Source organism: Hypanus sabinus, chromosome 11 (assembly GCF_030144855.1).
Source record: "Hypanus sabinus isolate sHypSab1 chromosome 11, sHypSab1.hap1, whole genome shotgun sequence".
Taxonomy (NCBI): domain Eukaryota; kingdom Metazoa; phylum Chordata; class Chondrichthyes; order Myliobatiformes; family Dasyatidae; genus Hypanus; species Hypanus sabinus.
Window position 1 is genome coordinate 74,657,029 of NC_082716.1, and position 22,417 is coordinate 74,679,445.

Here is a 22,417-nt window from a genome sequence, read left to right on the forward strand (position 1 = left end):
TACAGAGGCACAATGATTCAGAAACATTTCTTCAACTGGCAGGTGGGAAACTGAAATTCAGCTCATTAACTAATCTGAAATTTAACTAGCTTCAATTATGGTGACCATGAAATTAATGGATTGTTATAAAATTCCATCTGCTTCATTCTCAATTAGAAAAAGAAATATCCCAACCTTACTCAATCTGGCCTTTATTCAAACTCCAGACATACTTAAGTGTGGTTAATTCTCCACCACCACCTTTGCTGGCCTAAATCCACATTTATGCTAATACCTGGACCTCAATGTTGATTGGAAATTAAAATGCTGACAAGTTTTGCTTTCTCCATGTAATTTAATGTAATACTTGTGTATGAAAATAAAAATAATTAATTGTTGCTTACTTGATAAAACTAATTCCTGCATATTTTGAACTCTTAATTCTTAAATGGTTAATGTTATAGGAAAATATGAATTTTCTCCAATCAAAAATACCCTAGTTAGAACTGTATTTTCCTTAAAAGACTGTTTAATCAAACCTAACTTAGAGCAATAAAATAAGCAATTAAGGAAACAGCAGATATGCTTCTTTTAAAATGTTGATGAGGGACAAGACTGTAAACCAAACATTTGTTATTAAAAGGATATGATATCAATGATTTGTTAATTTTCCTTGTGAACCAATATCCATTGATAAATTCATGTACAGTACATGTTCCTTCATCTAACACCAGGAGTCCTGCAGCAGCAATGTTATTCAAGACAGAAAAGAAATTAATACAGTAATGATCACGTGGGCATTTCCTGTATACTGACGTTTCAGATTGCTTTCGGAGGACAGAGTCAGTCAAAAGCAGAAGCAGTCTTGCTTCGCATTTTCGCTGCAAAAGCCACAAGCTTAACAGACCAAGCCCACCCAGCATCAGCACTGCTTACAATTAAGCCTTAGCAACCCAAGACAATGGACACAGCTTCTATAATATGTTCTGTACAACATGAAAATCCATCTACGCTTTCAGCAATTGCTTTCTATTGCTGATGTCTACAAACACTGAACCAGAAGGACAGCCGAGGATTGCGGAACTGCATCATTTGACTAGATAAACTGACAAAGTGCTCTCCAGCGTGGCTATTGTGATCAGCAACTGTCATCAGAAGTGCTTTTGTTAAGGCTGTTCCATGCAATCAGCAGGCAGATGGGCGGACAAAAGTAAAAATTAAGTGCCTGCCGAATTACTCCACGTATGCGCATGTTCAGCGGCATCCTCTTGCTATAATGGTTAGCCATAAGCATGCTTGCAGCGGACATATGCATCTCTACCCATAAAGGACCTGATAAAGGAAGGTATGTTAAAGCTATTCTTATGATTTCGAATTGCCTCAAGAACAAGAGACCCTTTGTTCATGTGCAGTGTGTCTGTGTTTGAATAGTGATGACGAAATTGACAGATAAAATTCAGTTTCTCATAATATTCAGCCTAAAGAAAATGGATGACAGCAACTTCAAAGAGCAGTCCTGGAATTTTTGTTTTGAAGTAGTGCCTACAGAATAATTTTAGTTACTGATTACAGAGATATTTCCAGTATACAAGGAGTTTGAAAGTTCAAATAAATATCTTATCTCTAATACTATAAATGGTAGTCAAGAAGTCAAATTACAGGTGTATATTTGTTTAAACACCAAAAGTTGTTAAACAAAAGGGTACACAATGCAGGCAACACACACAAAATGCTGAAAGAACTCAGCAGGCCAAGCAGCGTCTATGGAAAAGAGTACAGTCAATGTTTCGGGCAGAGACCCCTCAGCAGGTCTGCACACAAAGCAGTTTTATTTCCTTATTGAGATTAAATTACATACACATAAAATGATGTTCTTTAAAACCTGCGCAGCCAGTTTATACCATTCCATAATCTGTAAGCTACCCAAGCTAAAGTATGAAGCACAGTCACCAATTGATGTTTGCAATTCTTAAGAGCCAATTTGAAGTGCATTAAAAAGAGTAATAAATCCTCAAATGTGTATAATATGTGACAGGGCACATTCGGTCCCATTTAAAACTTATTCATTTGATATATCTAATGATAATTCTCTTGGTGCATATAAAAGTAATATTTACAGCACTCCCATTTAAAAAATGCTAGACTTGCAAACCTAGTCTCTTAAATGTTATTTAAATGTTATAGTGCAGACAGTGTTTGGCTTGTACATCAATCAGAAGACTGCAATGAATCATTTAACAGCTTTAAATATAAAAAGCATTTGCTGTGCCCACAGCAATGTTATATTTTAATAACATCACAACACAAATAAACATGCCTTTCAGTAAATGTAATGACATTTAATAACTAACTCAAGAGATTTACTGAGTTTAATGCAAGATTCAGGGCTAGTCAAGTTTAACGTCTGATTAAAATAAAATGCCTATGCCATTTTATATTAAGAACATGGTGGGATTCATATGAGTTTGCAAAAAATTATTCTAGCTTTGTGAGTATTATCAGAAACAGGGAAATAAAGCACCTATTATTGGGATAACTGGGAAACGTAGCTTGTATGTGATTTACACTACCACCTAGTGACAAGTGATGGAATAGATTTTCAGTTTAAAAATGTGTGACTTTAACTGTAAAACCAACAGTTTAGTATTTTAATTGTTAACATTTCAGTATATTATTTGATCTCAGGCAATTGCATTATGACAATAAAGTTTTTGTAATAACCTTGTTACTCCAATAATGTTAAAGTAAATGTCATTCCCCATTAGATTTTACCATTTGAAGTACTCTGAAGAATATATTGTGAGACTGCAAACTAACTAATAACTGCCTCAAGAGCTAGACTGCTTGGATACCATGGGATTAAACAGTAGTTACACCAATTAAACTCAATTTTTTTATAAATAAATATCAATCTACATGTAATACCACTTTTGATAACAGGTTTTAAAGCACTGGTAACATTTTTAATTAATAATTTCAAATATACAAAGGTCATTAACATATTTCCAAAATATAGTTACTTAGCCAATTATTCCAAATTCCATTGTAGTTACACCTTAATAACTACAATGTAATGTAATTTAATGCCATTTACAAAGAAGCTTCAAATTCACTGAAGTAAAGACCTCTATTCCAATGTAATTTGGAATAAATGAAATGTATAGCAATCTATATAAACAAAAATACTGTACCACGCTGCTAAAATCAGCAGCTACCAAAATTTAATTATTGGTATTGATATTTTGTCTACATAGCAATAGTGGTCTCAAATTTGTACTTAATTTGTTCTCCAGTACTTCTTATTGAAAAATATCTTGAAACTGATCCCAAGAGGATTGCAAAAACACATTTAAAACAGGAAAAAAGTTTTAAAAATTGAGTATTTTTTCAAATGTTGTAAATTTTAGCATATTCATTTCATTTCCATCAATTCAGTTGCATATTTTAAAACTAAATTATTTTTGAGTACATTCTATGCTAGATAAACCAGAGAACTTACATTTAAAAAGGAAAATGGTCACCATCTTACACAAGTGATAAAGCAGGGTTTTATTATCATGAAAACTTTTGATTATAAATTTCAACTAATTTTAACATTCTAATATGAAATATCAGTGCACACCATTAATAATAAAAGCAAGGTATTTAGATTTTTTTCAAATTCCTTTTATTTCTTACTTTTAATTAATTTTTGCAGGGAAAATGATAAGCAGTGCCAACAAACTGAAATAATAAATAATAAATAATTATGTCAAATGACAAAGTAGGCATGAATGCAATACACACACAAAATGCTGAAGGAACTCAGCAGGACAGGCAGCATCTATGGGGAAAAAAGTAAATAGTCGATGTTCTGGTCCGAAACCCTTTGTCGACTGTACTTCCTTCCATAGATACTGCCTGGCCTGCTTAATTCCTCCAGCATTCTGTGTGTATTGCTCAGATTTTCCCGTTTATGAATGTAATACAAATTGTTCCTCCTACAATGGTATTTACAGATATTACCTAATGCTGTTTTTCACTCTTTAGCTTCTTATACAATATGTTTTATTTTCATTCAGCTGTTAACATGGTCTGTATTCTAAAACACAAAACTAAAGTCACGGAGGCTGGAATCTGGAGGAACAATCTGCTGAAAGAATTCAGTGAGTCAAGAGTGGAAAGGGAGATGGCCAGTATTCCCAATGCAATATTGGGCATGTCTGCTCTCCACTCTCAATCATGATGCAGGATTACAAACTGAAATGTTAACAACTTAACAATTCCTTCCCACCTTGCCCCCCTCCCCCCCCCCCCCCCCCCCCGACAGATGCTGTTCAACTCACTGAGTCCCTCCAGCAGATTGGTTGTTGCACAAACTATTCATCTATCTACCTAAACATAGAATTCCTTGCATAGTACACCTATAATAGACATGAGCTACTGTTTCTACCTATAAAATCGTTTATTCCAGCACTTAACTCGTGTCATTGATACACCAGCACACAAAGGAACAAGAAAATGTCAATATTAATGAGTTCATAATTCATTAATCGATGTCCATGCTGATATCATGAACTTCAATTTCTCTAACTTTCAATAATTTCTCCCTCTCCCCATTCTCTCTTTTCCTATTCCTGTTACCCTCTCACCCCTTCTCTACTCATCCAGCCACGACTTTCCTCCAGTGTCCCTGTTCCTTCCCTTTCATCCATAGTCCACTGTCCTCCCCTATTACGTTGTTTCTTCTCTGGCCCTTTACGTCTTCCAGCCATCACCTCCTAGCTTCTTACATTATCCCCTTTGCCCGCCCACCCATCTTCCCCCTCACCTGGTTTGACCTATTACATACAAGAGAAAATCTGCCAATGCTGGAAATCCAAGCAACACATACAAAATGCTGGAGGAACTCAGCAAGCCAGGCAGCATCTAGAAAAAGAGTTCAGTCGACATAACCCTTCGGCAAGACCTATTACATGTCAGCTTGTACTCCTTCCCATCCCCCCCACCTTCCTTTCCAAAATGCCAACTGTTTATCCCCCTCCACAAATGCTGCCTGATTTGCTGAGTCTCTCCACCATTATTAATAGCTTAAATGGCTTCCTCTCCACATACAATGTTTACCTTTGACCTGACAACAAAATCTTTGCACAATTTCTAATCCCTTGCACATACTCCAGTTGATCTCAAACCTGAGCACAATACACACGGGTCACAACTTTAACTTGTGTAAATCAATAGTTGGTAAAGTTTATATTTCAGAATGAGACTAATATCACATCATCTTACCAAATGTACCAATAGCCTATCAGCCAAACAAAGGATATCAAAGAGACATCTTCAACATTTTGACAGTTCGCCATCTGTTTTTTCCTTTGTATATGTTTCTTAACAAGAAGGCATATTTTGGCTGCTAATTTATTTCCACGCTTGTGCAATCACTCAGGAATAACACAAAGGTGGTTACTCTAGCATTAGTAGACGCACAACTCTTATTTCTTAATTCTCATGAAATCATAAAATTCACCTCCATTTCTGACATTTGCACGCTGTACTACTCAAGACCATTCAGATTGAAATATAAATTCAGATTTAATCCAGAAATATCAACAGGTTTGATGTCAACAGGTTATCCTTGGTACAACATGCCTGCTGTTTAAATCTAATCTGAATGAAATACCAGTTAAATAAAAGTGTCAGAGCAACACATTTTTTCTTTATCACTAACTCAGTCAGGTGATGATGATCTGATGATCTGCATTTTCTCTTTCTGCGATGTTTTACACAAATTAAGTGTAAGAATATAGGCCAATCTTCATTTCCAAAGTACAAATGAAAATAAATACACAAATATGCCATATTTTCTGGATTCCATAGAATGGTTCCAAGCATGAATCTTCAGTTTTCTGATGAATATTTAATCAAGAAAGCCAGTGATCTAACTATTAATCGTTTACAACTTTTAATTGGCCAAGTTACTATTGTCTAAAATTTACTGTGTGTGGAACAACTGAAAAGCATCGTAAAAATGCAAGTATTGCAAACTCAAAATGCCTTGGTGCAAAGTGCTCATGACCACAGAGACAGAACAATCTCCAAGTCTAAAATTAGTTGATGAATCAGAAAAGATAAAAAGCAATGGTATTACTTATTTTTTTTACTTCTGTAGATGGAAACCAAGTGTTAATTTCTTTTCTGCTTTCATACAGTCACGGTTCCAACACAGTTAAGTTCAGCAATAGCACTATTAATCACAAAGAAGAAACTTCCGGAGAAGGATTGACCTAAAAGGTGTGAATCAAATTATATGAATTTGTTTCCCAACTAACAGGCACATCTTTAGGAGAGTTATTTTAAGTGTATATGCACTGTTCACTGCTCAGCATATTACAATTTTTGACCATTGCTTTAAAATGAATGTATACATCAGGATATTTCACATAGAAAACTTTTAAATCAATGTTAAAGAACTGTAGAGGGGAAAAAAGTGTTTCCATAGGTTTAAGGCATTATAGATTATACAAGCTTATTTCCAAACACTGAAACATTGTGTTCATAATTTGATGCATATTTTAAAGTGCATTATTATGTTATATTGGGAATGCAACTCACTTAAGTGAATTTCCCTTAAAAAGTTTTCATAAAAGTTCTCAAATTTTATGGCTAAATCTATTATTAGATATCCTACATTCTTGCCACAGCCGCCAAAGCAACCTAACAACAATCATCCATTCACTTGACATTTAATTATGTCACTGTACTTTAAATACCACAAAATTAAAGTCATTACTACATTATGCAGCATTCTCTATTTGTTCTGTGGTCACTAAACATTTCAGATTATCTCTAATTTACATTTGGTTTTGCTTTAGATTGACTTCAAATGTGAATAGCTCTAAAATTCAGAACAGCTGTTTCTTTATCAAATTGATGATACTTTAAAAGCCATTAATTAATTTGAAATGGTCCATTACAATACCAAGTCTATCAGCATCTGGCAGATGCTACTGTTTTTACTGCTACCTAAAATATGTGAAAGAAATCCAAAGCAAATTTTCTTTAAGCTTATTAAAAATATATGTTGACAAATGATCAGACATGGGCAGCCGGTTAAAATATGAAGTTAACTGAATAAGTTTACTCAGTTAATCCATTAAGTATACCGTAGCCTGAAATTCTATGAAGCAGTTAGTGACTGCCTTCAATCAGTGCAAAACATCCAATTGAAAGCCCTTTGGGTAGGTTCAATAATTGGGATTACGTATTTATCATTTAACATAAAAGAAAATTTTGTTACTTTCTCATTATCCAACATTCACACAAAACTACAGGATTTAATAAATATAGCCCTTTTGCTCTTAGTAAATTGCTAAACATTGTGGAAGGAGGTGTGAAAGCAGCTATTCATACTATTTTTCATTGAAACAGATTTAACAAAAATAAGAGTGATTTTAACTGCATGAAACCTCAGAATTTTAATGCAATTAAATATACTTCCTTTGAAATTATGCAGCAATCCACTATCCCACTCCTTTTTGGTTAAATTTGCAAAGCTACAGTACATCTCTAACTTATGGTACAATGCAGATCTTAACAAATGTTTCAAATAACCAAGTATCAGCTTTTGACAAGTCACAAAAATACTATCACATTCAAGTTTAAGTTTACTGAGAACTTTAAATGTTTTACTGTATCAATAATCTCTCAAGACAATATAAACTAATATAAACTGACATCCATTTACTGAACACAAATGTCTTCATATAGAATATGTATTTTTGAATTACACAGAGTAACAGGCCACATCTGTAAGCTATTTATCAATCTACTCAACTGAAGATTACGACAATATACATGAAGAAAATTAAGTATTCCTTCTCAATCCAGCAGTATTAAACAAATAAATGGCGGAATAAACAAAATTGATTAAGCATAAGCAACCATCAAGCTTCAAGATGAACTGAGTAGGTCAGATATCATTTGCAAAGGAACAGTCAACTTTTCAGGTTGTGACCCTGCATTACGCTACCATATGACTAGAACTTGTAAAATATAACTAGACAGCATCATATAACTAAAGCCTATATAAAAGCTATTTCCACACATATGATACTGACAAACCTGTTGAAATTAAAACAACTGCTTCATCTAGTTTCTAATTCAAGTCAATTAGTTGTTGAATGGATCATGATGTACATTTTATGGAAGTACTTAATTTTCATAGAATTTTTAATCTATTGTTGATGTAAATGGAAACTGTCCAAATGTATTTGTTTTTAACTTGTTTAACTGTAATTCTTTTAAATCTAGAAATAAACCAAAGATTACAAATATTATTTTAAAATCAAAAGTTAACAATCTCCTTTCTTTTATGTAAGCCAAATAAAAGCTGGAACAGATGATTAAATACTTGGTATTAATACCAATGGCAATATTTAGATAACTATTTATCATCAAAAGCATAATGCTGGAAGATAGCTGTTAAAACTCTGCCAAATGTTTAATTGGAAATACAATCTGCAAATATAAAATCTGTGAATTCCTACAAAGTAATGAATTATTAACTGGTTTTAAGTATGGGATGAGAAATGCCCATGCCCATTTCATTAGCAGTGACAAAGTTGATCTATCTAGTATATGACAGATGTTACAGACCATAAAGTTCATGATGCAGACACACTCAAGTAGTAAACCAAAGGTTGAAATGATAAAATCATTCTTCAACAAAGTAGGTCTTAAATAGAGGTTTAAAGGTGAATAACAAGTAGATCATGTATGTCATGTAAATATGCTGAAAAATCTGTTATAAATTCCATATATGAACATAGCTACCAATGTAATAATTTGTTTATATTGCAGCTTTCCTCTGTGGAATACTGAAAACAGAGACTCCATAAACTTGGATGTCAAACACAAGCAACTTTTATCTAAATAGACATGCTGTTTCAATGGAGCTTCTAATTTACATAAAGATGAATTATTTATTAACCGATCTCATTTTGATGAGCTGATAAAAGGGGAAAAGGTCTACAATAGGCCAATTACTAATTGCCCCACATTGTTTCTGAAGAAAAGGACACGAATATATAGCAAAATCAGAATCCTAGAGCACTTTAACAATGAAGAGTCTTCTATAACATGCTAAGAAATAAAAATACAGACAGTGTAAACACAATTTAAGTACTGGGCACTCCAAAGGGCCTGCTACAATATGCTTCAGTGGAGAAGACGCTACTGCTGCTTAATGAAGATAACTTGGAATGTTAAACGTTCTCTGTTTCGGACTCATATTATTGCACTTTTATGCCTTGTGTTTTTGCTTGCATTATTTCTGTTGATTAATCAACATGACTGGGTAACTAGCAAAACATGGTCAAAAGAATCTGGTTATTCTGTTTCTCATACAATGAGAGGATTCAGATCGCCAAAAAGTACTGCCAACCAGAGCACAATGAGGAGTATTTGGAAAGAACCATCTCAAGTACAGAGGATACATTCAGCAAACGCTAGCACTGAACTTTCTCTTCCAGATATTAATGGATTAGGGGATATACTGAATGCTAATGGAACCACATACAGTGAAAAGAGAACAGGGTATAATCCCCATCACCATTACAAGTATATTATCAATGAACCAAACAAATGCGAAGGGCAAAGCCCATTCTTAATTGTGTTGATTGCAACTGAACCTAACCAAATTGAAGCAAGACATGCAATTAGGCAAACTTGGGGAAATGAAAGCAATGTTCCTGGATTACGTATGATACATCTGTTCCTCCTAGGTTTAAGAATGGCTGGTGGCACCTTCCAACAAGCTTTATATGAAGAAAGTAGACAGTTCCATGATATTATTCAACAAGACTTCCTGGATACATATTATAATCTAACTATTAAAACTCTGATGGGAATGAACTGGGTTGCAACATATTGTCCGCATGCCTGGTATGTCATGAAGACTGACAGTGACATGTTTGTGAACACAGAGTACTTAATGAACAAACTCCTGAAGCCTTTGCATCCACCACGTCACAATTATTTCACTGGATATCTGATGCGTGGTTATTCACCAAATCGGAACAAGGATAGCAAGTGGTATATGCCTCCAGAACTCTATCCAAGCGAGCGTTATCCAGTCTTTTGTTCAGGAACTGGTTATGTTTTCTCTGGGGACTTAGCTGAAAAGATTTACAAAGTTTCTCTGAGCATCAGGCGTTTGCATTTAGAGGACGTCTATGTGGGCATCTGTCTTGCCAAACTGAGAATTGACCCTGTGCCACCACCCAATGAATTCCTTTTCAATCACTGGCGTGTTTCTTACTCCAGCTGTAAATATAGTCATCTAATTACCTCCCATCAGTTCCAACCCAATGAATTAATCAAGTACTGGAACCACTTGCAGCAAAACAAGCACAATGCCTGTGCCAGTATGGCAAAAGAAAAAGGCCACAGAGGACATGGTAGGTATCGCACAAAGAAAATGCACTGATGGATAATCTAAATCCAAGATTCCTAATCTTCACTGTAATGTAAATTAATTATCCAAGCATGTATAAAACAACATCTGAAGCCAATGCAATGTTCTGATGCTGTTAAAACATTCAAAATTTGTATTTTAATTACTATCATTTAAAGGTCAACCTCAAAAAGTTGTGTTCATACAATGGAAAGTCAATGTTGTGGTTTATCTGCTTTTGAAGCTTTTGAAATGCTTTTAAGGCAAATATTATTTTAGGCAATGCACAGCAATGATCTGCACTGAACTATGAAAAATACCCAAACTACGAGATGGTTCCAAATTGTTCTTCACTGTGTAAGTTTGATCTATTAATGTAAGCTAGTTAAGGAAATTTGTTAGCAGTGTAAAATATTATGAAACCATATTTTCAAGAACCAAGTCTGCAAACTTCAAAGATATTGTGCCTTTAACTGAAAAGGGACCTGCAAAATTATTTACCCTGTCCACTTGGGCTATGAAATACAAGTAAAAAATGATAACAGAACTGAAGTGATTAAGAATGGAACAGATCGATTCTGTTACGACCAATCTTTTCCCTTAGATTGTTAAAGGAAAGCACCCAAATTGAAAGGGAGAAACAGTTAACTTGAATACAAAAATTTTTCTTTTATATCGTCTGATAAAAACAGGTTCACTGATATTTTTGTTAAGAAAGTGGGAAGCATATATTATTTATCTGAATTATTCACTACTGTAGAGTGTTTTATCGCACAATTATTCCAGGAAATTAAAATTACAGATTATTTCTGAGCTCTATTGCAATTTTTAGATTTCAGAAATTAATGTATACTCCTACTTTAAAACTTGTCTACTTATTGAAACAATAGCTAACAACCAATCCCACTTTGTGTTGTGCAATATTTCCTTTTGTTTAACCATGAATTTTGTGAAGGTGCCAATAAAAATTATTATTTTGACTTTAATTTAAAAGATAAATTTGTTCCTAACTTGCTGACAACTATGGTGTTTGTTTCCTTTTTGTATTGGTGGATCGACTGTACATTATTATGCTTTCTGCTGTAACTTATCAAAATCATTCTCAAATTCCAAAAGGTTTAAATTTAAGACTTGGAGATCATTCTCATCACTATTGAAAAAAAAACTTGTGTTTGATGGACATTATTAAAATAATTCTGCAATTCAACTTAAATTCTTCTGTGTCATAGAGTGAAAATGTATGAAGAATTCTATTTAAATCCTTAACTAAAGATTGTAACTTGGTACCAGTGTAACGTTAATTAGCTTTATGTTTTCTTTCATATATTCATAAATATCCTTAATTTTCATTTATTAAGTATTTTAAAGAAGTTTTTTGATATATTATTAACATCACAAAATTCATTACTGTTTGGAATATTTCGAAGTTCTAAGTTCAAAGTAAAATCTATCAGAGCACACACACGTCACCACATACAACCCTGAGATGCTTTCTGCTACGGGCTTATTTAGCAAATCTTTAGAACAGTAACTGATCAATAAACAAGAAACTGTGCAAATGCAAATATAAATAAATAGCAATAAATAATGAAAAGAAAGACCATGAAATAACAAGATAGAGTCTTTAAGGTGAGACCATCAGTTGTGGGAACACAAGAAATAGAGTGACTGTAATTATCCCCTTTGTTCAAGAGCCTGATGATTGAGGGGCAATAACTGTTATTGAACCTGGTCATGTGAGTCCTGAGACACTGCTACCTTCTATCTGATGCAGCAGAGAGAAAAGAGCATGGCTTGCATGATGCAGATCTTTGATGATGGATGCTGCTTTTCTAAAGCAATGTTTCATGTAGATGAGCTCAATGGCTGGAAGGGCTTTACCCGTGATGTGCTGGGCTGAATCCACCACCTTTTGCAGGATGTTCCGCTCAAAGGTATTGGTGTTCCCATACTAGGCAGTCAGCACACTCTTCACCAGACATCTATAGAACTCTGCCAAGCTTTTTGATGACCTGCTAAATGTCTGCAGAATCCTGAGGAAGCAGAGGCACTGTTGTGCTACATGGTGGGCCCAGAACAGGTCCTCTAAGATATTGACACTAAGAAGTTTAAAGTTACTGACTCTCTCCACCTCTGATCAGTACTGGCCAAGGGGAAACCAGAGGTCTATGAGCCATTCCTGCTCCTGTTCCTTATGTCCTCTGGTTTCCTTCTCCTGAAGTCTACAATCAGTTCTATGGTCTTACTGGCATTGTTATTACACCACTTGGCCAAATTTTCAATCTCCCTCCCGTATGCTGATTCAGCACCAGATTTGATTTGGCCCACAACAGTAGTATCATTAGCAAACCTGTTTTCACCATTTATGAAGAGGCACAAAATGTAATCTCTGTATTAAAAAAAAATGAGTTGACCATTAACCTTCCTACCATCCAGTGTAAATATTATTTTGTTCTCTTTAAAACTGTAGAATATCAAATCTATCATCAAGAATAACCATCACCCTTAACAACTTCCACATTAACTTCAAATCCTCCTCGAAATTAGCTGCCCAATTCTAATATTCACGTTCTACTCTACTTCATTTGCCACCGTCACTGTAATCAGTATTGCCTGTAGTCTTTTGGTTCAGAATTTGGTGAAAAGTTTTGCTCCCATACGACGACAACACATTACAGGCCCTTCAGCCCATGATGCCAAATTTAACTAAACCTACCTGTATGGCAACTTCTGTACTTACAGAACCTGCAGAGACTTGGTAAACACGAGGAAATCTGCAGATGCTGGAAATTCAATTAACACACACAATATGCTGGTGGAATGTTCCACCAGCATTTTGTGTGTGAGACTTGGTAAATACAGCCCAGTATATCACAGGCTCATCACTTCCTTCTATCTGGTCATCTACAGCAGGGGTTCTCAGTCTTTTTTATGCCATTAGTCAAGAGGTCCATGGACCCCAGGTTGGGAACATCTGATCTGCAGACTGTGTAGCTTCAATAAGGCTAACAGAACTGTGAAGGATGCCTGCCACCCTGGCCATTCCTTCTCTCTCAGCTCAGAAATCTGAAAGCCAGGAATACAGGACTTAACAACAACTTTTTCCCCACTGCTACCAGGCTTCTGAACCAACTACCTCTCTCACATCTCAACCCTGGCCCTGACATTTTTAGAGTATATACCATATTCAAGGCAGTCTCAGCCATGGATTCAAACTTTCAATGCTGCTCTCAAAATAACTCACTTCTAAGATGGAATTTCCTTCAGATTTTGGATCACCATTTGACATAATGATTTCTAACTGTGAACTTGCCCAAACACATGCTTGTCTTTACTTTGGTCTCTTAGTCTGCTGTAAGGCATTATACCTATTCATACTAGTTGCTCCTCGGGTGTAACCCATCTCTGTTCTATTAATACAAAGGGATAAAGTGATGAATGAAGAGGGAAGATCAAGGATTTGCCTTAAAAATGCCATAACCCCATTCTCATTTGTCATGTCTACCTTGGAAATACAGTGACATGCACAACTATTTTGCCCCCATTCAAATCATTTTTTACACTATTCCGTTTTATTCTCCAACTCTCACCAACAGCAAATGCTCCAAAATTTCAGACTTCATTATGGCTAAGACTGAAACAAACCAGTTAGCTGCTTCTTTCACTGACTAACCTTCACTTAAACCCATCAGATAATTTTAATGCACCTCCCATTTCTCCCAGCTCTAACATTTTTCCTTTCTTGAACCTTATGTTGTTGACATTGTTAATAGTGTTCTCTCATCATATTTATGTTCTCTCCTTCAAACAAAAACTCTTGGTTTTCTGACCCTGAAAATAACCATACCTCGAAACTTCTTTTCCAAAGACCTTAGAACTAATCAGTGTCCTAAATTCATGCATATTGATTAGAGTTACTAATTTGGATCCCTCCAATTTGGTTCTACCTTCCATAATGTTATTAACACTTTCAATAAAATATAATTAAAACAAAGACAATCCAACTCTCTATTAACTTTTCAATCTGAGTACAGCCTCTGATATAGCCACCGATTCTTCACCAATGTTCCCTCTAATTTTTGGTAGTCAGTGTGCACAAAAATCTTAGGTTGTGCAATTTTTTTTTCCAGTGACAAAAGTAGGTTCGCACTGAATGCATACATGGCACAGTTTATGTAGGTTTACAAAATATTTGACATAAAATTGCACAGAATAACAACAAAATAACATACATATTTAAGTCACTCAGTTATTTTTTCTCTTTCCTGTCTTTGGGATTTATCCATTCTTTGTAAACTCTATCTAGACTAATAGAACGTCCATCCAATTGATAGCTTTTGATTCTCATTAACACATCCAAATGACATTCACCTGAACTTGACTTCTTTCCACGCATCACAAATCCACAGACCTTCACGGTGTGCCACAGAGTGCTGCTGAACTAAGTGTGGAATGTCCTGTTTAAGTCTTGCTGCTGTTATGAAATCCCGTAACGGGATCACTTACCAGCAAAGATAGAGAGGTCCGTTGAAGTCTGATGGTACTATTTTTAAAAGTCTTTATTTATGAAAGGGGCACAAACGTAAGATTAATACAAACACTCAAATATACATAGTCACTACTTAATCTAAAAGCGCAGGGCTAATAATAACTGTAGCGGTGTGCTACACGCAGCGCTAAAATTACAACACGGAGTCGGTAACTGCAGTCGAAGGAAAAACTTTATTCGAAATCCCCAGCCTCACTTTTAAGCCTCCCTCAACCTGCCCCCCGTGGCGCAGAGGCTCCAAAGCTCTGTGCTCACAAATCCCCGCAGGCTATCTCCCTTAGCCGGAATGCTGGCTAATTGTGAGCCGGTTCGGATGTGCCAGGAAATGGGTCGCCACATAACACCCCCCCGCCCCAGAACCGGCGATACACCCCCCAATGTCCACAGTCTGGGCCGGAACCTGCTTGGGAGGTCGGCCTCTGCGCCGAGGTGCCGGAAACTCGACCGGTTGCGCCAGGTCCACATGGGCCGGTTTGAGTCGGTCCACCGTGAAAACCTCCTCTTTCCCCCCAACGTCCAGCACAAACGTGGACCCGTTGTTCCGGAGCACCGTAAACGGCCCCTCGTAGGGCCGCTGCAGCGGTGGCCGATGCCGCCCCTTCGTACAAACACAAACTTACAGTTCTGCAGGTCTTTGGGTACGCAGGTCGGGTTTCGCCCGTACTGTGAAGTGGGTATGGGGGCCAGGTTACCGAGCTTCTCGCGTAGTCTGCCCAGGACTGCTGCGGGATCTTCCTCTTGCCCCCGTGCGGCTGGTAGGAACTCCCCAGGGACGACCAGGGGCGCGCCGTATACCAACTTGGCCGACGAGGCGTGCAGGTCGTCTTTGGGTGCTGTGCGGATGCCAAGTAGGACCCAGGGAAGCTCGTCCGCCCAGTTGGCTCCTCGCAGGCGGGCCATGAGGGCCGACTTCAGGTGATGGTGGAAACGCTCCACTAGCCCGTTCGACTGCGGGTGGTAGGCAGTGGTGTGGTGCAGCTGAGTCCCCAAAAGTCTGGCCATAGCTGACCACAGGTTGGAGGTGAACTGGGCGCATCTGTCGGAGGTAATGTGGGCCGGTACACCAAAGCGAGATATCCAGGTGGTGATCAGGGCCCAGGCGCAAGATTCGGAGGTGGTGTCGGTGAGTGGGATCGCCTCTGGCCATCTTGTGAACCGGTCCACGATAGTCAAGAGGTGCCGTGCACCGCGCGACACTGGCAGGGGGCCCACGATATCCACATGAATGTGGTTGAAACGCCGGTGGGTGGGGTGGAACTGCTGCGGCAGAGCTTTGGTGTGCCGCTGCACCTTGGCCATCTGGCAGTGCATGCACGTTTTGGCCCATTCACTGACCTGCTTGCAGAGTCCGTGCCAAACGAATCTGCTGGAAACCATCCGGACAGTTGTCCGGATGGAGGGATGCGCCAAGTTATGAATGGAGTAGAAAACACGGCGCCGCCAGGCTGTCGGGATGATGGGACTGGGCTGGCCAGTGGCGACGTCACAGAGTAGGGTCCTCTCACCTGGGCCTATGGGGAGGTCCTGGGACTGCGGTTCTGTACTTTGGAATCACCTCATCTGCCTGCTGCACCTCTGCCAGTGCCTCAAAGTCTACCCCTTGGGAAAGGGCATGAACGGTAGGGTGAGAGAGCGCATCCACCACGACACTGGCCTTACCCGAGACGTGCCAGACATCCGTCGTATATTCAGAGATGTAGGACAGGTGGCGTTGCTGGCGGGACGACCAGGGGTCGGACGCTTTCGTAAATGCAAAGGTAAGTGGTTTGTGGTCCGTGAACGCAGTGAAGGGCCGACCTTCTAGGAAGAATCTGAAATGCCGGATTGCCAGGTAGAGCGCCAACAGTTCCCAGTCGAAAGCACTGTATTTGAGCTCGGGTGGCCGCAGGTGTTTGCTGAAAAATGCCAGGGGTTGCTAGCAACCTCCGATGAGTTGCGCCAGTACCCCACCGACTGCTGTGTTAGAGGCGTCCACTGTGAGGGCGGCAGGGACGTCCATTCTGGGGTGCACTAGCATCGCAGCGTTCGCCAAAGCTTCCTTCGTTTGAATGAAAGCGGCGGCGGACTCCTCGTCCCAGGTAATGTCCTTGCCCGGACCGGACAGCAGGGCGAACAGGGGGCGCATGATCCGGGCAGCTGAAGTGAGGAAGCGGTGGTAGAAATTGACCATACCTAAGAATTCCTGAAGACCTTTAACCGTGGTGGGTCGGGGGAAATGGCGGACCGCATCTACCTTAGCGGGCAGAGGGGTTGCCCCGTCTTTAGTAATCCTGTGGCCCAGGAAGTCAATGGTGTCGAGCCCGAACTGGCATTTGGCGGGGTTGATCGTTAGACCGTACTCACTCAATCGGGCGCAGAGTTGACGAAGGTGGGACAGATGCTCCTGACGACTGCTGCTGGTTATGAGGATGTCGTCCAAATAGATAAATGCGAAGTCCAGGTCCCGTATTAACCGCTGGAACGTCTGTGCGGCTTTCTTCAGGCCGCACGGCATGCGTCGGAACACAAAAAGGCCAAACGGGGTAATGAGAGCCATTTTGGGGACATCGTCCGGATGCATCAGGATCTGATGGTACCCTCAGACGAGGTCTACCTTGGAGAAGATCCGCACGCCGTGCAGGTTTGCTGCTAAGTCCAGAATGTGCGGCACAGGGTAGCGGTCCGGTGCGGTAGCCTCGTTCAGCCTGCGGTAGTCGCTGCATGGTCTCCAGCCCCCTGTCGCTTTAGGCACCATGTGCAGGGGGGAGGCCCATGGGCTGTCGGACCGCCGGATGATCCCCAACTCATCCATCCTCCTGAACTCCTCCTTTGCCAGTCGGAGCTTGTCCGGGGGAAGCCGCCGAGCGCGGGCGTGGAGGGGTGGTCCCTGGGTCGGGATGTGGTGCTGTACGCCGTGTCGGGGCAGGGCCGCTGTGAACTGCTGTGCCAGAACCGAAGGAAAATCCGCCAGGACCCTGGTGAAGTCATTGTCGGACAGCGTGATGGAGCCAAGGTGAGGGGCTGGCAACTGGGCTGCACCAAGGGAGAACGTCTGAAAGGTCTCGGCGTGGACCAGTCTCTTCCTGGGCAGGTCGACCAGTAGGCTGTGAGACCGCAAAAAATCCGCACCCAGAAGCGGTTGGGCTACGGCGGCCAGTGTCCGTGAACTGGCTGGAGCCGAACTGTAGCTGCACCTGACGGGTGCCATAGGTCCTTACTGTGCTGCCGTTCGCGGCCCTCGGGGGGGACCTGGTGCCCTGCTGCGGGTGTCGTAACTCTTCAGAGGTAAAACGCTAACCTCAGCACCAGTGTCAACCAAAAAGCGGCGTCCTGAACGCTTGTCCCAGACATACAGGAGGCTATCCCGATGGCCAGCCGCCGTAGCCATCAGCGGCGGCTGCCCCTGGCGTTTCCCGGGAACTTGCAGGGCGGGCAACAACGGCGGGCTTCTGCGGCCCACCGCTGGTGGTAGAAGCACCATTGTTCATTGGACCCCTGGGGTTAGCGGGCTCTGCAGCTGGGCCTGGACTGGTTTGCTGCTGGGAGCAGGGCCTGGTGATCTGTGCGATAGACGCCCTGCTCACCTTCTTGGCATTCCACAGCAAGTCCGCCCGGGCTGCCACCTTCCGGGGGTCACTGAAATCCGCGTCATACAGCAGCAGGCGTATGTCCTCAGGCAGCTGCTCCAGGAATGCCTGCTCAAACATGAGGCAGGGTGTGTGTCCGTCGGCCAGAGACATCTCATTCATTAAAGCCGATGGAGGTCCGTCTCCCAAGCCATCCAGGTGCAGTAAACGGGCAGCCCGCTCGTGCCATGAGAGTCCAAAAGTCCTGAGGAGCAGGGCTTTGAATTCCGTGTACTTGCCGTCTGCCGGGGGCGACTGTATGAACTCCGCGACCTGGGCCGCTGTGTCCTGGTCGAGGGAGCTCACCAAGTAGTAGTAGCGGGTGTCTTCGGAGGCGATCTGCCGAACGTGGAATTGGGCTTCAGCTTGCTGAAACCACAGGTGAGGACGCCGTGTCCAGAAACCCGGCAGTTTCAACGAAACCGCATGAACAGAGGCAGCGTCGGTCATTTCTGGTCCAAAAATCGTTTGGACCGTCGGGGTCACCAATTGTAGCGGTGTGCTACACGCAGCGCTAAAATTACGACACGGAGTCAGTAACTGCAGTCGAAGGAAAAACTTTAATCGAAATCCCCAGCCTCACTTTTAAACCTCCCTCAACCTGCCCCCCCCCCCCCCGTGGCACAGAGGCTCCAAAGCTCTGTGCTCGCAAATCCCCGCAGGCTAACTCCCTTAGCCGGAACGCTGGCTAATTGTGAGCCGGTTCGGATGTGCCAGGAAATGGGTCGCCACTTAACCATCAATAAGAAACAGCTCGATCGTTTGTCTAGGGCAGGCATGGGCAAAGTACGGCCCGCGGGCCATATGCGGCCCGTTAAGCTTTTTAATCCGGCCCGCAGAACTTGATGAAATTATATTAATAAACCTTGTTAATGTTTTTTCCCCGCAATTCTGGCGTTTTCCCAATAGATGATGCACTCTATATACATTGACCTTTGTTGAGGTGCAGCGTATTACTCCACATTTGCGCTTTACTTTGTGACCTTGTGGCGACCCATTTCCTGGCACATCCGAACCGGCTCACAATTAGCCAGCGTTCCGGCTAAGGGAGATAGCCTGCGGGGATTTGCGAGCACAGAGCTCCGCATACCGGCGCGCTCTCACTGTTCTGTCATTGTGCGGGTCGTTGTTGAGTTTTGGCACAGGGGACAAGTGAATAAGAAGGAGCAGGACAAGTAGACCTGCATCTCCTACCGTTTTTGAAATAAAGACAGTCAGGAGGAGAGTGATGATGCTAATATCTTGAAGGATAACAGAATTTTCAGTGCTTTAAAATAATAACTGTTACTATTAAAAAAAAGCTGTATTTTATTCATTTAATTTTCAGTGTTTTAAAAGTCATTTCAATAAATAGCTAAATACCATGGGACTTCAAAGACAGATATTTTGTTGTAATGCATTTGTTCATTTTCAATTGAAATTAAAGCACATGTTTTCTACATATCCCATGATATTTTATTTTCTCTTATGAGGTGTATTACCAAAACCACTCCGTCCATCTGCTCCTGGTCCGGCCCCCCTGTCAAATTTTAGAACCCTTTGTGGCCCTCAAGTCAAAAAGTTTGCCCACCCCTGGTCTCGGGGATAATATTGTGTCCGATGGAAATATAAAAGATATAAAAGTCACTCAAATTCCTGCAGGCTTCTGGCTTTCGGGGGGGAGGGGGGCGCTGGGTTTTCACTTGGAGAGAGAGAGAGAGAGAGATTGGTGAGAAAAGAAAAACTTACCCGGGTCTTTATGAAGCAAATCCATTGAATCAGGGGAGCGGGCTTCCCTGTTGTTAGCTAAAAGCGGTTTTCCGTGATTCCAGCCACAGATTCCAGGCCCAGAATCTAACGCACGTGGCTTCCTGCTACGACAGGATCGCTATCGTGTATCCTGGTGCGTCTGAAGGGGTTGTCCCCCCCAGACCCTCCTTTATACTTCCTCACGGGGTCTCAGGTGTCAATCATCAGGTTGGGATGATGCAATCTCTCTCTCAACCAGCCCACTTTGCCCGAGGGCTTTACACGTGGTCTCCATGAGACAATAGTCAATGTCGCCTTATTTTGCATCCCGGTGGAACGTGGTATTCGGCACGTCTCTCTCTCGCCCATTTCCTGTGTCTATTCGGCACGTCTCTCTCTCCCACTTCCTGGGTCTACTGACCCCCCCTCAACTAGTGCTCTTGCGATTCTCACAAAGGAGGGGGCTGCAGACATAACACTGCAACACCATTAACGATGCCCAACATTACTGGCGCTCCATTTGACATAAACATCACCATTTTATGGAGGTCAAGTTTCTTCTCTTCATAAAACTTCTTGAATGCTGAAACAATAGAAGCAGCATCACACGCCTGCAGCTGAACTATTCCGCCAAAAAACGTTTAATAAATAATACAATCCTGAGACCTGAATTTGAAGTACAGAATGAGACACTTGCTGACAGATATGTCTGGGGTTTCATCAACTGCTAAGGTGTGAAAACCTGCTGATGCTATTTCTTCAAACATGTCTTTCTGAACAATATAGTTGATAGTCTCCAGAAATTCAAATGCATAATTTCTGGTTCGCCAGCTGTCTGGGAGTTGAACATGCTTTTCCATATGTTCATTAATGTGTTGAACTGAATGTAAAGAGTTGTTCATTTTAACAGCTAACAATACACTGTCGATAAGTACTTTGATCTCCTCTGGGTTTGACCGTTTTCGCTCTCACTCATCTGCACTCAACCGTAACATGCGTAGCACTCCTGTAATGGGTAATGATGGGTTCTGCTGCCTGAGCTTTTGTACACCGTCCAAATGCGATTTACATGCCAAATTTGCAGTTCTTTTGTGCTTCACGCCCTTTGTTCTTTTGAATTCAACATAATGAATCAATATTTTTTCCAATAAAAACTTATTGGGCCGAGAGAAACGTCAACATTGCTTCTCCCTATAGATGCTGCCTGGCCTGCTGCGTTCCACCAGCATTTTGTGTTTGTTGCTAGAAAAGACCATGTTCATATTGTACCATGTTTACCTATCGATTTATAGGAGAATCATCTGCAATGGCTTCTCTTTCCCTAGCATATTGTTTTTCTGGTGTAATCCCTCCCCATCTACTTCTAGCCTCCTACTCTTAACCTTCATATATTCCCATGTCATCTTCCAAAAACAAAACATAGGTTTCTGTCTTGCAATCACGTACCTCACCACCAGCTAATATCATTTGTCCAAAAGTTTTCCCCACTAAATATGAACACAAATGGAGTATTTGCCCCAACTCTACTTCTTAGTTGGCAATCCCAAACCTTTTCCTTTCGTGTCCAAATCCCCAAAATTAATGAATACATATTCACACAATCTTTCACTGCTTACTTCCACCTCTACAACATCACCTCCCAGATTTGCCATATTGCCAACTACTGTATCTGCCTCATTTGATAAAAATTTCTATGCATGCCTTTTGGTCAAAGTTAGATTTTTCTAATAGAACTCCTGACCATCCTGCCCTGTTCTACTTTCTAAAGAAAATAGAGATGTATCAAAATCCTGCAGCCAATGTCTTAAATCAAACAAAGTTACATCCATCCAGTGTTTGTTGAATTATGCTGGCTTCTGATGAAACAATGTCTCAATTTTTTTTAAAATTTCATTCTGGTTCTTAAACCTCCCCATTGTCTCATCCTTCCCTTTCTGCAGCCTCTATTCGTACAAAAAATTCTCAGTTGTCTGCATTTCCCCAATCCCATTTAGTCACGGAAGATACAAAACAGAAACAGGCACTTAGGTCCACTTTTTGCACCGACCATCAACTAACTCTTTATGATAATCTCATATTAATCATTTTTTTAATTCTCCCTACATTCTCATCAACTCTCCTTGG

At 40.6% G+C, this 22,417-nt stretch overlaps 2 protein-coding genes across 3 annotated transcripts in view; one reads left to right on the forward strand and one right to left on the reverse strand.

The window, feature by feature from the left end:
* cdc73 (cell division cycle 73, Paf1/RNA polymerase II complex component, homolog (S. cerevisiae)) overlaps nt 1–22,417 on the reverse strand; it is a 287,498-nt gene that overhangs the window by 144,049 nt on the left and 121,032 nt on the right. The gene's annotated exons all lie outside the window — the stretch shown is intronic.
* Nucleotides 828–11,689, forward strand: LOC132401610 (beta-1,3-galactosyltransferase 2-like). Of its 2 annotated transcripts, XM_059983634.1 has the most exons (3): nt 828–1,324; nt 6,168–6,249; nt 8,818–11,689. In XM_059983634.1, exon 3 carries the CDS (start codon nt 9,170–9,172, stop codon nt 10,442–10,444), a length of 1,275 nt encoding a protein of 424 aa, XP_059839617.1. In that variant the 5' UTR covers nt 828–1,324; nt 6,168–6,249; nt 8,818–9,169; the 3' UTR covers nt 10,445–11,689. The 2 variants fall into 2 exon arrangements, with proteins under 2 accessions (XP_059839617.1, XP_059839616.1); XM_059983633.1 differs by lacking the exon at nt 6,168–6,249.